General features: G+C 39.3%; 2 protein-coding genes across 2 annotated transcripts in view; one reads left to right on the forward strand and one right to left on the reverse strand.

Annotated features, from left to right (window-relative positions):
• The window catches only part of LOC143024351 (uncharacterized), a 494,038-nt gene that overhangs the window by 149,223 nt on the left and 322,315 nt on the right, over positions 1–22,500 (forward strand). The gene's annotated exons all lie outside the window — the stretch shown is intronic.
• Positions 20,708–22,500, reverse strand: part of LOC143024561 (uncharacterized) — a 39,936-nt gene continuing 38,143 nt past the window's right edge. The window contains exons 6-7 of the mRNA XM_076183373.1: positions 22,111–22,420; positions 20,708–20,737 (exon numbers count right to left, since the gene is read on the reverse strand). Of these exons, the coding sequence (XP_076039488.1) occupies positions 20,708–20,737; positions 22,111–22,420 (340 nt within the window). The remainder of the gene's footprint in view (positions 20,738–22,110; positions 22,421–22,500) is intronic.

Below are 22,500 nucleotides of genomic sequence, written 5' to 3' on the forward strand. Positions count from 1 at the left end.
AACAGCTGACCAAAAACCCACTTAAAAGCACAGTGACTGATTTCAACAAACAAGCGCGGAAGATAGTTGGAAATGAGTTTTTCAATAATAATATTCTAGTGATCAACCCTCAGTTACCTAACTTTTACGGTCTCCCTAAAATTCACAAAGAGGAAACCCCACTTAGACCAATAATTTCCAACAGGAATTCGTGCACAAACAGATTGTCAAAATGGCTCACACGTTTACTTTCGCCGTTTGTGGGTACTTTTTCCAATTCACATATCAAGCATTCGGAGGATTTCATCAATAAAATCAAGCACCACAATATACCTGCTAATAGTAAATTACTAAGCCTCGACATAGTCTCTCTCTTCACTAACGTCAATACAGATGAAGTATTAAGTTTCTTGGAAACCAAACTACATCCATACCATGAAGAATTTCCCTTGCCTATTCCTAAATTCTTAAAATTAATCAAACTATGTATCACTACTAATGTTTTTTCCTTCAAAGATAATTTTTTCAGGCAAAAGTTTGGATGTAGTATGGGCTCTAATCTCTCCCCAGTACTATCTAATCTTTATATGGAATATTTCGAAACCGTGTTACTACCGGACATAAAACCACCCGACATGATCTGGTTTAGATACGTTGATGATATTCTTACGTTTTGGGACGATAGTTGGGGACCATTTAATGACTTTCACTTCAAACTTAATAATTTGTCACCTGGTATAAAATTTAAAGTTGAATGGGAAGAGGGCAACAGCATTCCCTTTCTGGATATGCTAGTGATCAAAAGATCGGACATTTGGATTTCATAGTATATAGAAAGCCCACGCATACTGGTAGCTATTTACAATTTTTTAGTTACCATCCAGAAAGGGTTAAACTAAGTGTTGCTTCGGGCCTCTATTTAAGAGCATTAAGAAGTTGTAGCGTTCAATTTTTAAATAAAGAATTAGAAACAATAAACTTACAACTGAGCAAATTAGGTTATCCAAATTGGTTGTTGACAAAAGCTCTTAGCAAGGTAAAAATCAGCCATTATAAGAACTCTTCCCAAACAAAGAACCAGCACAATTGGGACAATACTTGTATAAAGATCCCACACAACCATTTATTGGACGAAGCTTCTAAAATGTTACCACAAGATAAAATTGAATTGGTCTTCAACTATCCTAATAACATTTTTCATAAAGTAGTAAACATACATCATAAACCCAAATCAGATAATAACCTTGGAGTATATACACTACCTTGTAAAGATTGCAATGAGGTCCACAGTTCATCTGTTTCTTTTGCTTTGTTTCTCCGACAGTGGGTTATTTAAAACATTTTACTAAATGTGCTACTACATTTTCGTCTTGTGATATATATATATATGTATATATATATATATATATATATAAATATCTATAATATATAAGTACACCAAAATTCAAATCGTAGCTGAGTATATTATATAATATTTATCTGTTAAGATATGTTAGCATATCATTGATTTTCTTTTTGTAATATCTTAGTTCAATACTGATAGTTCCATTTGTATCATTGCACGCACGAGACAATAACAACGAGATCTGATAGAAGAAAATAATAGAATAAAGTTGTAGAAGAAATTTTGAATCCGACTGTTTATAAGCACCAGTCTCCAAGCGTCGCCCAAAAATGGTACTTGGAAACTCTGCATGCCCTCATTCAAGGGTGAGGTAAATACCACTTCTGGATGCCACTTGTGGAAGCTAGATAACGAAAGAACATAAAGAAAGAGGCGAAAGTTCTCTTCTTAGATAAAAGACTAAACAATGGATGTCGTCCCCATCTACATTATACTCTCCAGTTTTTCCTTTTCAGGGAATAAATTGATAACCAAAATAGATAACAAATGAATAGATAGATAAATGTATAAATAAATGAAAAGATAAACATAAGAATAAATTGATCAATTAGTAAATAAGTAAGCAAACGAAAACTTGAAAAATATAATAAATACATAAGAAATCAGTACAAAAAATTCAATAGATGAATGAATACACAAATACATGAATAAATGAATAGATGAATAAACAAATAGACAAATAACAGAAAAATAGATCAATCAACAAATAGATAAATAGATAAATATACAGACAAATGAATGAAATAAATGCATACAAATTAAGAAAATATGAAAATCAAAATAGAGGTATTTGAATGAATAAATAAAATAATATTTAATATATAGAAGATATATGATATGAATATATGTCTATGAATAGATATATAATATATGAAAATAAATAGATAAATTAATAGATAAATAATTAATAATCGTAAATGTAAACTAATACATAAATTGATAAATGAATGAACAAATAAATAGGTAGATAAATAAGTAGAAAAAAAACAATAATTATAATCAATCAATTAAAGATATATGATGATGTTGACTCATTGTGTATTGCAACTACACCAAAACTTTTCCCCTCAGTAGAAGGGCTGTTTACATCAGCTGTCTACAGTTAGAATAAAGGACATTCCTGTCTTTTAAGTGTTTGTTGAAATGTTTTATTCATGTAGAGACTGGGGCCTTTACACAAAACTTTTTTGTTAGCCTTAACAATATCTGCTAGCTAACAGAAAATCACTAAAAGTTATGCACCAATGCTACTAACAAATGTTAGCTAGTAAACAGTTGTTTGTCAAGTCCTGCTAAACAATACTTAAATTAGCAGCTTATGAACATGTAAATGGACGTATTATTAAAAATTGCACGCATAAAACAGTGTTATTAATGCAGTTGTTCAAAATTTATTAATAGAGTATCATGATAGCACATAAATATCGTATGCGTGTTTTTTTAGACATATTTTTGGACGAAGGCGCATCGCACCGTATGTTTGTACAGGAAAAAAATACAAATTATATTATTTTATAAACTGTATTTGTTTCAATTCATTTCATCTTTCACTGTTGACTATAAGTGGAACGAAAACTTGGTAGTAGAGAGAGAGCATTGCAACAGTAATCACACCTTCATGATACCTCACTCAGCCACTGGTCTACTGCAATATAAAATAATGTACAATAATTTAGTACAGTTTAGAAAATAAGACTGGCACCAATCACATTTATTTATGCACAGTACTGCATCTCTGAGCAAGGGTAATTAAGTACATTACTGTACTGTACTTAAACATTTATTAATTTAGTGAACATATATTGTAATGTATACAGTATACTGTATTGTACAGTATATTCAGAAGAATTGATAAGGATAAGTAGCAAATACCTGAAATAAAGATTGGCAATGTAATCTCGAAATGGATGTCCGTTACGGCCAGCCGGTCTACCAGGATTAGGAGGTATCTCTGCTTCACCTGGCTCTTCTTCATCTGCACCTACGTCCCCTTCAGCTGCATCGTCGAACAGTTCATCTTCCACGTTGATAGGCAGTGGAATGTTAAACTGCTTGCACATGTTGTGGAGGAGAGCACAGACATAGACGATTTTGCATGTCTTCTCTGGGAACAATCGTATTTCACCATGAAGTATATGGAACCGTCGCTTGAGCTGCCCAATCCCCCTCTCTACTACACAACGCGTCCTCTTGTGTGCTCTGCAATAATTGTTAACCATCATAAGGTGAGGTATTGCAGTATATACAGTAGCATCTATAAGCTGTATAGTGTTGAAGAGGAAATCTGTACTGAAGAGGAATTCTATATTGTATTGGTATTTTGGTTATCACATTAAGTAATGACTACTACCTAGACTGGAGAGGACAATACCCCCTTTAAAATAAACTGTACTATATAGCATAAGACACATGATTTTAACTTACGTGTTATAGTTTGTCTGAACGCCAGCCAGGGGGTTTAGATAAGGCGTCAGCAACCACTCCTTGCAAGGATAGCCACTGTCTCCTAGACGGTAGCATCCAGCTGGGACATAATTTTGTTCAAAAAGTGCCTTCAAGCCAGACTTGTCCAAAATCCTGGCATCTTGTACTGAGCCTGGCCACCTTGCTAAAACATCAAGTATCCTGTATTTGGCATCGAATACGACTTGCACGTTTATGCTGTGGTATCGTTTTCTATTTACATATAAATGTTCATCGACACTGGGAGCCACAATTCTAATGTGTGTGCCATCTATGGTACCCACAACACCGGGAAACCTATAGTCTTCCATCAACTCTGTTTATTTCACTTGCACTTCTTGGCGAGTCAATGGGAATTTTACAAATTGAGTTACTATATCTGGGTCTGACAGTGCATCAATTGTCTGAGTAATGACACGGCTGATTGTTGCTTGCGAGGTCCCAAAGTCGTCACTGCTGCATTTTACCTGTGGGCAAATATCTAGGGGTAATTGCCACCTTCGTCTCAGGACTCAGTGGTCGATTCCGTTCTGTTCGGGATTGAAGTTTGTCCCTCACTAAATCAGCCACTGTTATTATACCAGCACGGTTCATCCTGAAGCATTTGATGAGTTCGTCGTCATTGTACTCGTTAAATATGTCCCGTCGCTGTCGATATACTTGCTGTCGTCTTTGTAGTTGTTGTTGTTGCTCCGCCATCTTCTCTACTAACAGGAATTTGCTAAGAGCTTAATAGTCATCCACAGCACTTTTACCTTAACAGTACTTTTAAGGCCCTAACAAGTTTTCTGTATCCACTGTTAGTGCTTAACAGCTAAGTGTTAGCCTTAACAGGAATTTGTTACACTTAACAGCTATTTGTTAGTGCTAACAAGTTTTGTGTATACGGGCCCAGAGTTCTTTCTTTAACTGAATAAGTTTGCCTGACGGAAAAGCAAACAAACCTACAATTCAAGTAAGTTGTTCAACGCTCTGGTTAGGTCACTCCTCAGTTAAATGTAACTATGTAGATATATCCATGACTAAATCTTCAAGCAAATGATGCCCCGTGAATCAGGCGTCCTGAGGTTGTCACACTGACCTTTAAGGAAACTCAATGGTCAGCGCTCGTAATATGAGAAACGCGTTTCAAGGTGCAAGTGACCTTTAAATGGGTGAAATATCTAGTCTTAGTAACCTTGAAAGAAAACCAAATGTGGTGTGTTCAGGCATCTAGATGGTATAAGACTGATCCGTAAGTGGTTTATATGAGGAAACACATTTGATCCTGAAAACAATTAAGTATACAAAGTCTTGTTGTTACTGTCATTTTTGTTAGTTTCGTCGTTTTTATTGGTGTTGTTATTTCTTTTTATGTTGTTATCATCGCTGTTGTTATTTTGCTATCAATTACACACAGACACACACACACACACACACACACACACACACACACACACACACACACACACACACACACACACACACACACACACACACACACACACACACACGAGAGGACACGAAAAAAAAACCTGAAAAAAGATAGTTAAAGAAAAAATTGAAAAGGAACAGTTTCCCACACAGAGCGATTAATACATGGAACAAATTAGACAACAAAACAGTATGTGCAAATACTATACAAGATTTTAAGATAAAACTTGATGCGGAGAGATACAAAGACGGGTCGTCGCGAGCATAGCTCCCCTCCCGTATATTACAACTAGGTAAATACACACACACACACGAACACACACACACACACACACACACACACACACACACACACACACACACACACACACACACACACAAAACTTGGTGGCGCGGTTGGTAGAGTCCTCGACGGTCACTACGGCGGACCGGGTTCGAATCCCGCCCAGGGCTGAAATAATTTCAGTACTGCTGCGCTTCGAATCGTTACTCCAACTCTCGTGGGCGGGGAGTTGGGGGTGTGTGTGTGTGCGTGTAAGGTCACAGCATTACCCATAGATCGGTCATACGAGCTCTGAGCTCTCTTCCGGGAGGGAAATAGCTGTCGATCACGAGTCCAACACGTGATTCAAAAGATCAAGGAAGTAAATAACACACACACACACACACACACACACACACACACACACACACACACACACACACACACACACACACACACACACACACACACACACACACACACACTCGGTGGCGCAGTTGGTAGAACGCTGAGCTGCCACGAAAGTGGCCCACAGCTCCTGGTTCGAATCCTGCCCAGGGCCGAAATTATTTCGGTACTGCTGTGCTCCGGGTCGTTACTCTGACTCTCGTGGTCGGGGAGTTGGGTGTGTGTGTGTGTGAAGGGTCATAGCATTACCCATAGATCGGACCTACGAGCTCTGAGCTCTCTTCCGGGAGGGAAATAGCTGTCGATCACGAGTCCAACACGTGATCCAAAGACCAAGTGAATACACACACACACACACACATACATATAGTGGAAACTAAATTAAAGTGTACTCCACCACCCAACATTGTGGGACAAGGTTTATACAACTGCTGGACAAAGAACAGAAAGGATAAACAGGGTGGCGGAGTATTAATTTTGACCAATAAAGATTTAAATGTAACAAAAATTACTGAAGGAAAAAATAATGTAGGATGAATTATGATACAAATTGAAAGCAAACATATGAAGAGAAGAAAATTTGTAGTGGTGTATGTGCCCCCCAAAACACAGTCCTGGACAGAAAATTATAATTCCAAAATATTAGAAGATACAAAATATGAATTAACTAATATACTGAAGGACAGAGGAAATACAGTAATTATGGGTGACTTTAATTCAAAAGAAATATGTTGGAAGGAAATGACAGTGAAGGGTGGAGAGGAACTCTGGGGCAACGTCCTGCTCGAAGTGACCATTGAATACACAATGACTCAGTGGATAAGGGAAAATACCAGATACAGAGGTAGTGAAGAACCATCAAGGCTGGATTTAATACTTACGACAGAGCCTGAAATTGTCGATAAAATTGATTACAAAACTCTGATAGGAAAGAGTGACCAAGTACTAATAGAATTTGAGTTGAAAGAGCAAATGGATCAAAGCAGAAATGATAAACATAGAATAGGAAGACTAATGTACAACAAAACAAATTTTGAGAAACTCAAAAAATTCTTTCGCAACGCGAACTGGGAAAAATTCCTAAATGAAGAAACAGGGATGGAAGAAAAAGGGAACGTACTAAAATAAATTTACAATGAGGGGGTCAATGAATACGTACCACAACAAAAAATGGAAAGAACATACATAAAAAGCTGGTGCAACAAAAGGTGTAGTGAGGCTAAGGATAAAAGAGACAAAGCTTAGAAGAAATGGAAAAAAGACAAGAAAACAAGCAAATGGCAAATATACATCAAACTAAGAAATGAGTATGTAAAAATACGCAGAGATGAAAAGAGAAACTATAAAAAAAAAAAAAAATAGAAAAATGCAAGGAAGAACCCAAACTATTTTACAGGCATGCAAATGGCAAACTGAAGAACAAACAAGAAATAGAAAAGCTGCGCCAAGGTAAACATGAATATACAGAAGAACTGGAAATGGCTGAAATTATGAACAATAATTTCAAATCAGTATTTACAATAGAAAACTCACCTAGCTGTGAGGAAATAGAGAGAGATCCCCCTCAATGAAAGAAAAATTGTAACACAAAAGGAAATCAGCGACCAAATCAAAACCCTTGACGTCAGAAAATCACATGGTCCAGACGGAATTGCAAATTGGATACTGAAAGAATGTATGGAAGAATTAACAGACAAAATATACAATATAATTAAATTCTCACTTAAAGAAGGAAAAGTGCCACAGGACTGGAAGAAGGTAAACATTGTACCAAGTTATAAGGGAGGAAACAAGGAAGACCTATCAAATTACAGACCGGTCTCCCTGACAAGCACAGTAGCAAAAATTTGCGAAAAGGTCGTCAAAAATAGATGGGTTAAACATTTGGAAGAAAAAACTATACTGAATCCAAATCAATTTGGATTCAGACAAGGAAGATCATGTACAACAAACTTGACCTGCTTCTACTCAAGATTAATAGACATAATACAAGAGAGAGATGGTTAGCAGACTGTGCTTTTCTGGACCTACAAAAGGCATTTGATAAGGTACCACACAAAAAACTAATAAGGAAGAGAGAATCAATAGGTGGCATCAGAGGAAAATTATTGGAATGGATGAAAGACTTCCTGACTGGGAGGAAAATGAGAGTAGTAATTAGAGACAAATTCTCAAATTGGAAAGAAATGATAAATGATGTTCCGCAGGGATCAGTACTGGCCCCGATCATGTTTGCTATATACATAAATGACATGGACGAAGGATTAGAGTATTATATGAATTTCTTTGCAGACGACGCAAAAATACTAAAGAAAATAAAAACGGAGGGGGATTGCAACTCTTTACAACAAGACTTGGACAAGATCTGAAAATGGACTCAAAAGTGGAAAAAGTAAAAACAGAATATCGAGAGATTATAAAATTGGCGAAGAGGTCAAAAAAGTAAACTCGGAAAAAGAACTTGGAGTGATGATCAGCAAAGACATGATAAGCATATTAATAAAATAGTCGGAGAACCCTACTATTTATTGAGGTTAATTAAAGTGGCATTTGCCTATTTGGACGAGGAAATGATTAAAAAAAATAATAATAATAACTACACTAATAAGACCAAAACTCGAGTACGCAGCAACACTATGGACACCCAGTACCATAAAAAATATAAAGATGTTAGAAAGAATACAAAGAGCAACAACAAAACTGGCACCGACTCCTTCCAAAATGACATATGACTAAAGACTGTCCAAATTTGAATTACCAACTCTGGAAGAAAGAAGGGAAAGAGGAGACTAACTATCTAGAGAATTATGAAGGGAATGGAAATCTTAGATAAGAATGACTTATTGAAATGGGACAATGGAAAAACAAGAGGACACGAAAAGAAACTAAAAAAAGATAATCACAGAAGAGATCTGGAAAAAAAATAGCTTCCCACACAGAGTGATAGATACTTGGAACAAATTGGACAAAGAAACAGTGTGTGCAAACACTATTCAAGATTTTAAGAAAAAACTTGATGCTGAGAGATACAAAGACGGGTCATCACGAGCATAGCTCCCTTCCCGTATAATACAACTAGATAAATACAACTAGGCAAACACACACACACACACACACACACACACACACACACACACACACACACACACACACACACACACACACACACACACACACACACACACATACACACACACACACACGCGCGCACAGTTGGTAGAGCGCTGAACTGGGAAGCAGAAGTGCTCCCAGTAGCCAGTTCGAATCCTGCCCAGGGCCGAAATTATTTCGGTATCGCTGTGCCTCGGGTCGTACTCTGACTCTCGTGGGCGGGGAGTTGGGGGTGTGTGTGTGTACAAGGTCATAGCATTACCCATAGATCGGACCTACGAGCTCTGAGCTCTCTTCCAGGAGGGAAATAGCTGTCGATCACGAGTCCAACACGTAATCCAAAGACCAAGTGAATACACACACGCACACACACACACACACACACACACACACACACACACACACACACACACACACACACACACACACACACACACACACACACACACACACACTGTAACGGGATGGGTGTAACGGTATCGTTACATGATCTCCATCGAGCGTTACTTGTAGACACAAGATGTAACGGGGTCGTTACATCATCTCAGAAAGGGGTTACTTGCACACACATTTTAAGTTTTGTTCTTTATTCTTCACACTTTAAGAGACTTAGTTACACTCTGTTACACAGTCTTAACACTAGGGCACGTCACCAGAACCGACTCGTCTTCTCTCTGGTGCATCTACTTTTTGTTCAACGGAAGTGCTGAATGGACAAGTTCTTGAGTTGCCTTTAATCGTGATCTTAACATTTATCTTTAGTTTGTCTGTTGTCCCACATGGGTGGGGCAACTGCATTAATTACGTATTGATGTCTACTACCATACATGTTAATTATATATCCAGGGGAGGACCGTCAGTATACGTAATATCGTATGTCAGTACTGGGTGGCTACTTGATTGATCGCGTGTGTTCGTGTGTGTGTGTGTGTCGTTTGGTGGTTGACAGTGCTGTTCACACGAGCACGTAATGTTGACTCGGCAAGTTTGAGAGGAGTGTTTAGGTCAGCGTTTGATGCTTGACTGTCTGCGGACAGTGAGTGAGGAAGTGGGTTATATGACTGGGCGATACTACTCGTCATGTATATGAGGCGTATACATATCGCTCTCCCCCTGGGGTTAGGTGGCTCCCGGCACCTAGGTTACATGGTTTACAAAAGTATTCATATGGGTAATACATCGAGAAAAGGTTCAGAGACACAAAATCCTGGGTGATTATATGTGGAGATGGGGGGGTTGTTGCTGAAGTGAATCTGAGGTCCCAAGGGGGATCATGAACTGTAAATAAGGGTAGCGATGTTGTGTCTCAGAAGAGTAACGTTGTGTCTCACCAGATTACATGTTATATTAAATATCATATGAAAGGTTTCACTATATATTTGATAACACTGTTGAAATCACTTTCTAAATGTTATGGCGTTCATGTGTTTTATCACTATCACTGTAGGGAGTGTCATTTTCTAAACACTGTTCTATGGTCAGTTTGGTGTGTCACATCGCACTTGTTTTATTTCATAGTATGTATATAGTTTCTCGTAAGAATTATTATGTTATTTAAGATATTGGGTGAGACACAAGAATAAACTTAATCTAGGTTTACAGTAAATCGGGAATGAGGGTTGAAAGGTTTTGGAAGTTTTTACTTCGTGCAACAGAATTTGGTCAATATTACCAGTATAAAGAGAATGATTAAGAGTGAAAGGGCTGTGGAGGTATATGGCAGTACCTTGTAGTGTAGGTCAAGTGAGTCCATGTCAAGAGTAGTCGATTTATTCAGTAGGTGTACCATGTCTATTTTACTTGGAAGGATGGTAGCGGGGACCTTAGGTATGGGTGGGTAGGGGTAGATTTTCGAAAGGGAGAATCTCTTGATCGAGTCCATAGGTATGTTGCTAAGAATAATTTTTTTGAATGATAGTTGATGTTTAAGGTGGGTAATTAATGATGTATTTCATTTTGGAGGATAAAGGTTATGTCTCAGTGAATGAGGATATGTTTATCTGACTCTCGCTAAGGTTATATTGGTCGGAAGGGAGTGGAGAAGTTTCATTAGATATGCGGAAGGGAGTTCTTATTGGAAATGGGCCATTTTAACCTCCACTGATAGATACATGACGTCCTGCATCTTCAGGGGCGAGAGCTAGAGTGCATGTTTAGTTGCGTCGACGCAGAGTCATGGGATGAGACTTGAGTTTGGGTGAGTTATGTGTGGTCGTGGTAGGTGGGTTGTTGATGGGAAGTGGGATTGGGTCGAGGTTGAGTTTGACCTTTCTCAGCTTCTCTCCATGTATGGTCACGGTTGTGTGATCGGAAGGATCCGTTAGTAGAAAAACATTGTTAGGGAGTGAGCTTGTGACTGTGAAGGGGCCTAAGAACTTGGGTCTGAGTTTGTTAGTCCTGGTTGAGTCTTTGACCATGACAGTGTCACCAAGCGCTATGTCAAGTGGGATTGAGCGTTTGTGTTGTTTTGTCTTTGTCTTTTCCTGGGCTTCTTTCAAGTTTGCTCTAACTTGTTTGTAAATGGTTTGCATACCTCTTTTGATGCAGTGTGTGAGGTTATCTAGGTTGTATAAGGGTGGAGGTGGTTGGTTGAATATTTGGTAGGGTAGGCGCATTGGTTGGCCGAAAATGATCTCATGTGGGGACATCTTTGTTGCGGAATTGACTGTGCTATTGATACTGGCTTGTACTTGTGGTAGCCAATCTTCCCAACTGTCCATGAGGTCGTTGACCAAGGGTCTGAGAACCTCTAGGACCTTGCGATTTGTTCGCTCAGTCAGACCATTTCCCTGTGGGTGGTATGCAGTGGCAAATGTTTGGTCAATGTTGTAGAGGTGTGCTATTTCGCGCATCACCTCGTTTTTAAATTCTGATCCATTGTCAGATAACATTGTGTGTGGTATGTTGTATCTACAAAAGATATTGTTAACTAGGGTTTTGGCTACAGTCTCTGCTGTTTTGTCTTGGAGTGGTATTAAGATTGCGTATTTAGAGAAATATTCTACTGTTGTAAGTACATAGTTGGAACCTTGATGGCTCGTTGGCATTTTCAGTAGGTCAATGCCAAGTGTTTCCCATGGCTCAGCAGGGAGTGGGATGTCTTTAATGTTGATTTGTTTCGGGTCAGGGCCTCTGAATTGGTTACAAGTTATACAAGAATCTATGTGTGTGGTTATATCTCTTTTCATGTTAGGCCAGTAATATGTGTGCCTAGCAGTGTTTAGTGTCTTATCTCTGCCTGAGTGGCCTCCCATTGCACTGTCGTGTAATATGTGTAGGACCTTGGGGACCAGGGCTCTGGGGATAACAGTAACCTCTCTGGTGTTAGTGGTTCTCCTTATGACTCCGTCGACCAGTTTGAGTTCCTCTATAGGGACAGGTGGTCGGGACTGTAAGGGGGTTTGTGAAAGGAGATGTTGTTTTATTGGAGACCATATAGGGTCTCTTTCAGTTTCCTCTGTGAGTTCTTCCATAGGTATGCATGTGGTTTGGGTTATGGGGGTGATGTAGGTTTATCTGCTCAGGCAATCTGCCACTACGTTAGCTTTCCCAGCTAAGTATACGATCTTGGGATCGTAATCAAGGAGAGTTGCTTTCCATCTAGCAACTCTCCCATGTAAGTCTTTGGAGTTAAAAAGATAGACTAGGGGTTGGTGGTCTGTTAGTATGGTAATCTTGTAGCCTAAAATGAGGTATTTAAAGTGTTTTAGTGCCCATATGATTGCAAGTCCTTCTTTGTGTGTAGTTGAGTAGTTACTTTCAGCTTTATTGAGGACTCTACTTGCGTAGGCTATGGGGTACTCTTTGCCATTGTCATCTTTCTGTTGTAGGACTGCGCCTATTCCTTTAGAGGAGGCGTCTGTGTAAAGAAAGAATTCTTTCTTCATGTCAGGGAAGGCTAGTACAGGGGCTGTGGTCAGAGAATGTTTCAGTGTGTCGAAACTTTGTTGTTCTGTTTCTGACCATTGAAATGGTTCGCCTTTCCTTGTGAATTTGGTTAGGGGGGAAGCTATGTGTGCAAAGTTGTGAATGAAATGTCTGTAGTATGAGGCTAACCCTATGAAACTTCGTGTTTCATTTGCGTTTCTGGGGGTTGGGAAATTGTTTATTGTATCTATTTTATCTGTGTTTGTGTGAATCCCCTTTGCATCCACTTTATGGCCTAGGAAGGTGAGTTCCTTCATGAGGAATCTACATTTCCTTAATTGAATCTTTAACCCCGTATATTTGAGACGTTTGATGACAATCTCTAAAGTGTTAAGGTGGTCTCTTTCTGTGGGACTATATATAATGAGGTCGTCTAAATAGACGAATAATGAGACTCCTATCATGTCACTGAATATGCGGGTCATCAACCGTTGTTGGGTTGAGGGGGCATTCTTGAGGCCAAAGGGCATACGTTCGAAATGAAAGTGTCCCTTATCAGTGGAGAATGCAGTTACGGGTTTAGATTCATCAGATAATTCCACTTGCCAGAAGGCAGACTTAAGGTCGATAGTGGAAAATACTGTATTCCCGTTGCCAATGCCTTGTAGTACATCTTGCATGGCGGGGAGGGGGTGTGGGTCAGATTGAGTGAGGTGGTTGATTTTCCTAAAGTCCACAACAGGGCGTAAGGTTCCGTCTTTCTTAGGGACCAAAAAGAGGGGACTGTTCCATGGGGAGTCTGAATGGGAAATTACGCCTTGGTGTATCATCTCTTGTACACTGCTATTGACTTGGGATTTCCTACTGTGAGGTATGCGGTAAGCGGGGGTGTATGAAGGGGGGGTGTTAGGGGGAATTTGGATGTGATGTTTGATTATATCACATTTGCCTAGTGGTTCACCTTCTAAGGCGACAGCTGATCTATTCCTCTGTAGGAGAGCTAATAGCTCGTTATGAATTTCTCCGTCAGCTGATGTTATGATTTGGTCTGGATTGATAGGGGTGAGGGGTTGTGTTGGTCTTACTGGGTTGATGTGTTGAGGGAGTGGTTCCTGGATAGGGGAATTATGGAGGTGGACTGTGCAAATGTTAGTATTCTTCCTGATTTTACGGTGTTGGTCTGAGAGGTTAGTTAACATGGCTAAGGCCGTTCTATTTTCCTGGATTATGTCCCAAGAGTGTTCAATTGAGATGTTGGTAAGTCTAGACGTTTCTGAGTCAATTATGGCGTCCTGATGTCCGATTGCTCCGGGTATGAATAGTGGGACAGTCATGGAATGTCTAGGGGGAATGATGACTGTGTTAGACATCAATGCCTTTGAGGTGACATAAGGGGGTGGTCGGAAGGAATAGCTGTTAGTTGGAATTGGAGTATTTGAGGAAGGGAGACATAAGAGAGGTTGTGTGTCTGAGTCGGGTGTCTCATTGACAGTTGGCTCATCATTCACATCTGAGAAGGAGATGTTATTTTTGTCTAGGTCTATAATAGTTTTCCATGTCCTCAATGATTTTAATCCTATTATACCTTGTTGATCGAGACTCCATTCGTCAGCTATGTGGAAAGGTGTGAAACCTACTTGGAAGTTGTTGACTTCTATGTTTAAGTCTATGTAGAGAAATGGTGCTCCCTTCTAGTAGGAGTCCTTCCATATTGGAAAATTGAATTTGGGGTGGGTCATTTAATGCTTCATAGAGAGCTCTTGGGATGATGTTCAGGTTTGTTCCTGTATCAACCATCATGTCAACTGTGAGTTGATCTAGGGTCACTTTTAGGGTGACGTAGTTGTGTTGTGTATGATATATTCCTATGGTGGTTTGGGGCGTGAGGCTGGTACACGTTCCCCCAATCGGTGTTGAGTTGTGCGTGTCGTGTGGGAGGGAGCTGTTTGTCGAGGGGTGGTGAACGGTTTGTTAGTTCTCTGGTGAGGTTGTGGTTGTGATTTCTGTAGGTAACACTCTTCGTTGGAGTGAGTTGTTGTTTTGTGTAGGCTGCAGTATTTGTTTGGATGTGTTGGTGTAGGTAGGAGTGGAGGTTTAGAGGTGGGTGGAGCTTGTATGGTTTGATATTGCACCTTGCATTGCGCATCCGTATGGGAGGTAGTACCATGAACTGAGCAAGGGATGGGGTGGTGTTGTACCTGCCGGTATTGTTGTTGCTGTGTTCGACACTGGGCATCGGTGTGGGAAATGGTTCCATGAACTGAGCAAGGGATAGGGTGGCGTGGTGCCTGTGTTTGCATTTGTTGTTTTTGTATGCAGTCTCTAGTGTTGTGACTGGGTGATGAATGGTAGGAGCACCACTTAGAAGGTTGTCGTTGATTGGTGGGAGGGGGATGCTGTGACTGAAGGCTATTTAGTCTGGGGAGATAGTGGGGGGTGGATAAGGATACATTGCAAGCATTGATGGTGTCTAGGATATAGGTATAAGCTAGAGGGTTTCTAGTGTTTAGTTCCCTTTTGGAGGCTTCCTTCAAACACTTTGGAGGGAGTTGGGAGAGATAGAAACCTATCTCAAAGAATGTTAGTAAGTTTTTTGTGGTCATGACTTTTTGACCAAATTGGTCAGTGTGGATCCAAGGAGAGTTATTCTCCAGGTGCTATATATATTAATGATATGGATGAAGGAATTGAAAGCTATATGAGCTTCTTTGCAGACGATGCAAAACTACTGAAAAGAGTGAAAACTGAAGAAGATTGTGAATCACTACAGAGAGATCTAAATAAAGTACAGGAATGGAGTAAGAAGTGGGAGATGGAGTTCAATACAAAAAAGTGCAGTATAATGGAATTTGGAAAAAGCAAAAACAGAATAACAGGATCATATAATTTGGGAGAAGAGGGAATAAAAAAAGTAGAAAATGAAAAGGACCTGGGAGTCATTGTTATGAATAATATGTCATCTGAAAAACATATAAATAAGATTTTTGGAGAAACTTATAATTTAATAAGAACAATCAAAGTGGCATTTACATACCTGGATGAAGAAATGGTGAGGAAAATCCTAATCACCCTGATAAGACCAAGATTAGAATATGCAGCAACAATATGGTCACCAAGTACAAAAAAATGTATAAAAAAACTTGAAAGAATACAAAGAGCAATTACAAAACTGGCACCAACACTCTCAAAACTATCATATGAAGAGAGACTACAAAAACTTGAACTACAGACACTAGAGCAAAGAAGAGAGAGAGGAGATTTGATAGCTATTTACAGAATCATGAAAGGCATAGAAATTACTGATAGAGAGAATCTGATAAAATGGGATGACAGAAATACAAGAGGACACGGAAAGAAAATAAAAAAAGACAGCTATAGAAGAGATTTGAAAAAGAACAGCTTTCCACACAGAGTAATAGACAGTTGGAACAAGTTAGATGAGAAAGTGGTGTGTGCAAAAACAATACATGAATTTAAAAATTGTTTAGATAAAATGAGAAATGAAGACGGGACCCCACGAGCATAGCTCCCCTTCCCGTAATATACAACTAGGTAAATACAACTAGGTAAATACACACACACACACACACACACACACACACACACACACACACACACACACACACACACACACACACACACACACACACACACACATGCACACATGCATTGTAGGATAGGAGATTTACATTGGATAGGATGATGATGATAAGGTTTCCTCTTGGTCCAATATTGATTTTCTCTCTCTCTCTCTCTCTCTCTCTCTCTCTCTCTCTCTCTCTCTCTCTCTCTCTCTCTCTCTCTCTCTCTCTCTCTCTCTCTCTCTCTCTCTCTCTCTCTCTCTCTCTCTCTCTCTCTCTCTCTCTCTCTCTCTCTCTCTCTCTCTCTCTCTCTCTCTCTCTCTCTCTCTCTCTCTCTCTCTCTCTCTCTCTCTCTCTCTCTCTCTCTCTCTCTCTCTTTCTACTCCTCTTCTCTTTGTCTCCCTATTTTCTTCTCTCAAAAACCTCCCCCACTCTTTCTCTCTAAAATACCTCTTCTCCATTTCTCTCTCTCTCTTCTTTTTTTTTTCCTCGTTAGAATACCAGCGTGGATGAATATTTAGTTATTGTGTTACCTGCATATCACTTATAAAGCATTTTGTGACTAGACTAGTCTTGTGTTTACAATATTCGCAAGGGTTCTGCGAAGTCTAATGAAGCCTACCCCTGTTTATTTCCGAATGCATCGTTTTCTCTCCTGAATTTTACGTTTTCTCTTCCCAAGATACCTGGCAGTTTGAGGAGAATTTTAATGCTGTTTGAGTGGCAAGCTATATCTTACTCCCTATGAATCTATCGTGTTTATTTCGTTGACGTCGTGCGGTCAAGTGATTGAAATCCACTGACGGCAGCAAGACTAAACCTGGTTAATCGGCCTCTGATATCTTAATGATTTTCCTTAACCTGGCGCTGGGCAGAATATAACTGGGGATCAGATTTAGCTTGACCTGGACTGAATGCTGTGGAAGTTGTCACTGTAGTGAAGGGTTTAGCAGGTATTACATCCCCTTATATAAAACGACGCACACAAAACCGAATAAGATCGTTTAGTGTCAGCCATAATCAAATCCTTAGAGATCGTCGCCATAGGAAAAAAAAAGTCTATGCATTTGTGGAATCTCCCGCACACACACAGAAAGTTTACTGTAAGGTTATTGAATTTTGTTGTCAGTCAAAACAAAGTCCTTGTAGTGACGAAAATGCTATTTTGGGTCATTAACAATGGAGAGAAATCAAAACAGGATCAATAACTTCTGAAGATGGCTTGTGGAACAAGCATTCTCGTTATTTATTTATTTATTTATTTATTTATTTTTTTTTTTGCAAAAATTTACTACATGTCTTACAAAATAATGTCCTTTAGATAATATCTTATAAGCATTCTACAGAAATTCTACAGTCAAGCAACGTGTACAACTTAAGTGTTCTACAAATCTTCCACCTTGTGTTAGAGCCTCATCTTCTGGTATCGTCAAACTGCCTCATACCATCTGGTGGCACCTTCGTCATCTGCCTGTGCCATCACTATTAAATGAAAACTCCATCTGGCATAAAATATATCTTGTCTCCTTACACCAGTCAGGCCAACTTTCGCCTTCTCTCTTGCTTCTTCCTTTTCATCCTTTTTTTGTCGGCCACATCTTCCTCATCTTCCTTCCTGCCGGTCATGTCTTTCTCACCCTTCCTTTCTCCTCCCTCTTCCCATCATATATTGAATGTATAAGTTTTATACAGTCGTACTTTAGTGAATTTAGTGTCACACCTAAGGACAAGAGTCACACATCTTTCTTTCATGACCGAAAATTGAATTCCACTCAGAGAAGAATGCCGAGTTACCTTTAACTTTTATCACTATTTTCTGTTTCCCTTATTTAATCTCTCCTTTACCTCATCTGACTCCACCTTTTCTGCATGATACTGTCCTCAGAAAAAGAAGCGCTGGTTGTTGGAGGAAAAAAAAATTATGATGAAGAATAATAATAGGTGGAGGAAAAGAAGTCTGTTCTACTAAGAAAGAGCAATGGAGCATCTTTCGAAGATCTAAGAACTATATATTCTATAGATTCTGGTGGTGAATGCCACTCACCCTTTTTGCCCAGTTATATACGTTTAAAGAGGACGGATTCAGTTGCAACTGAAGCCCTTCTTAAATGAAATATTTATATCAATTTGTAGATTTATTCAAACAGTTCTGCAATAATATTTTGTTTACATAATTTCTTTACTGCCACTAGACGATCTTATTCAGTTGAGGGTGGATACCCTACTAAAGATGTGAAATTTATTTTGATAAATCTTAACAAAAGGGTGCCAGAATAAAGGGAAAACTACCACTTAGCACAGAATGAATGAACTGTTTTTACCAAGTGGGATAGATTACTCTCTCTCTCTCTCTCTCTCTCTCTCTCTCTCTCTCTCTCTCTCTCTCTCTCTCTCTCTCTCTCTCTCTCTCTCTCTCTCTCTCTCTCTCTTTCTCTCTTAGAGCGCCATAGACCTCTTTTGTTCTTCTGAAGGGGACAAATCTCCAGGACAGTCAGTTAAGTTTTTAAGTGAAAAATATAAACGAGTTTAAAGATTGAGCGTATTGACGGAATTGTATAGAGGGTAATCGTACGAAAAAATAAGCGATTTAGAAAATCTTGGGTTGCGTGGTCTCGAAGGCAGGCACGCAAACTACTGAGTCCTGAAGCATAATGACCATGGAAATGACGATAGAAAAGGAATAAAGACGTATAATTGCCGAGAGAAGAGAGAGGCTGAAAATTGCCAGTAAGAAAAAGGAGTGCCGATAAAGTAGAAGGTTTGGGTTCTACTTTGCTTCGAGTGAGATGAGTGACCCAAAGTATAAGAAGCGTACTCCATATAATGGTGAATTAGTCTTCTGTAGGTGGCCAGCGCCTGAGTTGGAGTTAGGAAATTTTGAATATGTTACAGAACACCCAATTTTATTTAATCTATTTTTAGCAGAATACTTGAAGAACCAGTGCGGCTCGCCTGAAAAGCCTTGAACATCTTTTCTAAACTATATAAAATCACCTGGAGTCGGCCAGAACAATCTTCTTAAAGTTGGAAAATACTTTGAAAGTTTAGTTGATTTTTATTTTATTTTTCATGTTCCTTAAAAAGATCATGAGAAACTGTTTTCCTTGTACAAAAGTGTTTGGCATCAGATAGAACAAAATTATTTAGAGTTGAAGCATTTGTTGCGGTAAACACCTCCAGCCGGTTATTTTTCTTTCATCATAAAGAAAACGTATTCACTATCTTAGGGAGTTTAGTGATTCCTATAGATCAAATTACTCAACATTCTTTTGTGACTGGAAACTAATCTCCACTCAATAAAGAACGTTGATCTCTTTTAACCTTTATTATCCCTCCATTCTACTGCCTTAATTAAATCTCTCCTGTGCTGCCATTACAAATTGAAAAGGGTGTTACCCACCTGATGGGTGAAGTGTCATATTTTTCCAATCCTTTTCATATGTCTATTCTCATTGCTGCCAGACAATTCCATAAGGTTTAAGACCTGTATTGGATCTGTTTACCATTGCTGTCGCCAGGTGATTTTAGTCAGTCAAGGAAACTCACAAAGGCCGAGATGAAGGCCTCACTGCACTGAAGAGGTTAGCAACGTTATTGTTTCACTTAATTTTTGGATGACCCTGTCTAAAAAGATATCACCAACGATATTTCCGCTAGTCAAACAAACCCGCCATAGTTGCTGGATTGTACCCTCAGCTGAATAAAATCGACCTTGACCCCCTTGAGTATGCAGTCATGCCCTCGATGAAAGTAATATTTTGTCGTCAATGACCAGCGCTTCTATCCTTGGGGACAATATTGCAATGAAAAGGTGGGGGCATGGAGGTGTTCAAGGAAAGATTTCATGAGGGTAGCAGAAAATGAGGGGTGCTGTAACATAAAAGTGACAACATTCTTCTTTAGGCGGAGACTAGGAGAAGAGGAAGGTGAAGATCCTACGTCAGGAGGAACGTATCTGCGGCTAAAGTCGTCTCCGTTGCCCTAATTGCTTGGACTCTTGGGATAAGTGACAGTCAGCGCTGGGAATCAGAGAGAAGAGCAGGATTTGAATCCACAGCTGTGCGAATGCGAGACCAGCACGATTCCGATTGTGCTACCAGAAAACCAGAGTGGATATTATTTTCCAGTCATAAAAGAATGCCACTTGTCTGTAGAGATGTCATTAAACTCCCTCACGAGTTGATAGCATAAAACGTAAACAGTCCTTTCATATACAGCTTAGCTGAGGGCATGTACAAACGTTCGGCACTAGAAAAAAAGACACACTCCAAAAGCATTTTTCACATTTTTTTCAATTTCCACAAACATATTTTAAATTCCCTGTTATATTAGTAAATTTTGTAAGACTCTCCAGGCATATTTTGGATTTTCTGTTCAATCACTAAATAACAAAAGTGATAATGAGCCATCGTGTTTGATTTATCTATACGTGGGTCAAGGGAATACAACGTACACCGATAGGTCGTCACCAAACATTTGAAGGTAGAAAAAAAAAGAACATTTATACAGTGTTTATTTTCTTCACTGATTACAATACCTCTGAATCTAATTTTGATAACAAAATATTTCTATAACATAGACTAGAAATATATATATATATATATATATATATATATATATATATATATATATATATATATATATATACTGTGTATATATATATTGAATCAGAAGTATTCAAAGGATTACAAAAATATATAGTCTGGTGGAAGATGCACAAGATTCTTTGTGGAAGTACCGAAGGTATTTAAATCCTACATTTTAGGAATCCAATTGATTTACTTTTTTTTTTTTTTGAGTGAGAGAGAGAGACAGAGAGAGAGTCAAGGATGGAAGAATTGAAGAAGACAATTGATATATACACTTTCCTCCCACTCCTCCTCCTACTCTTTTCCTCCTCTTCCTCCTCCTCCTCACTTGCAGCTGTTCTTTCCGTCTCAAGCTTGAAACTACAGCAGGCTGAGCTTCTAGAAAGTTTCTTCAGGCGAAGAGCCTGGGATGCGGTTGACCGTTCTAAAATCGGAGTGGGTTTTTCTTAAATTATTTAGATTAGCGATCTGTGGCGTCTGTTTTCTCGCTTTCGGTGACTGGAAGTGCCTTGAGAGCCTCGGTTCTCGAGTCTCCAGGTAACGAAATCTAAATTAGTGGTGACCTATCACATATGTAAAACGCCGACCGAAACTCGAATCTAGATTGCGTTTAATGCCTGCATGTATAAGTATTTGAGAGGATGAAACGGAGAAGGTAGAAAAAAAGAGAGAGAGAGAGAGAGAGAGAGAGAGAGAGAGAGAGAGAGAGAGAGAGAGAAAGAGAGAATGTATGTACGAGTATGTATGTACGAGTACGTATGTATGCATGTATATATGTATGTACGTATGTGTGTATGCATATACAATAGGTACGAATGTACTGATATTTCCATGTATGTGCATATTAAGTGTTAGCATACTATAAAATTTATCTCTGAATACGTGTCTGCATGTTCATTTAACCAGGGATATGCAATTACCCGATTTCAGACATGCCTTCCAAACTCCCAGAGAGCTTTTCATGGTACAGGGGTGCTCGAACCTCCTTCACTCTTCCTTCTCCTCCACCTTTTTCACCTCCTCTCCCTCCACCTTCCTCGCCTTCCGCTTTTCCAATTTCTCCCCGAACTGGGTCGTGAAGCTAATGAGATCGGCGTTAACTATGGCAGGTAACTTCGGGGATTCGGTTTTGGCCGTGGTTCCTCTGGGCTTCTCTGACGACGCCGTCGTTCTTCGTCTGAGGGCCTTTGAGGTTTCGACTTTGGCAGTCTCCGAAACCGCTGAGGTCTTTTTGTCTATAGATGTCTTACTCGGGGTCACCCTCGAGGGGATTTTAACTTCACGCTTGAAGGGGATACCGTAGGCCTCCTGGAGGGCCGTGGTTCCTGTGCTGCCCCCAAAACTGCTCCCGAAGTTAGAGCCAAAGGAATCGAATCCAAAGGAACTCGAAAAGCCGCCTCCACCTCCACTTCCATAACCTCC

The sequence above is a fragment of the Oratosquilla oratoria genome, chromosome 4, assembly GCF_046742065.1.
Source record: "Oratosquilla oratoria isolate Oo_2021 chromosome 4, ASM4674206v1, whole genome shotgun sequence".
Lineage (NCBI taxonomy): Eukaryota > Metazoa > Arthropoda > Malacostraca > Stomatopoda > Squillidae > Oratosquilla > Oratosquilla oratoria.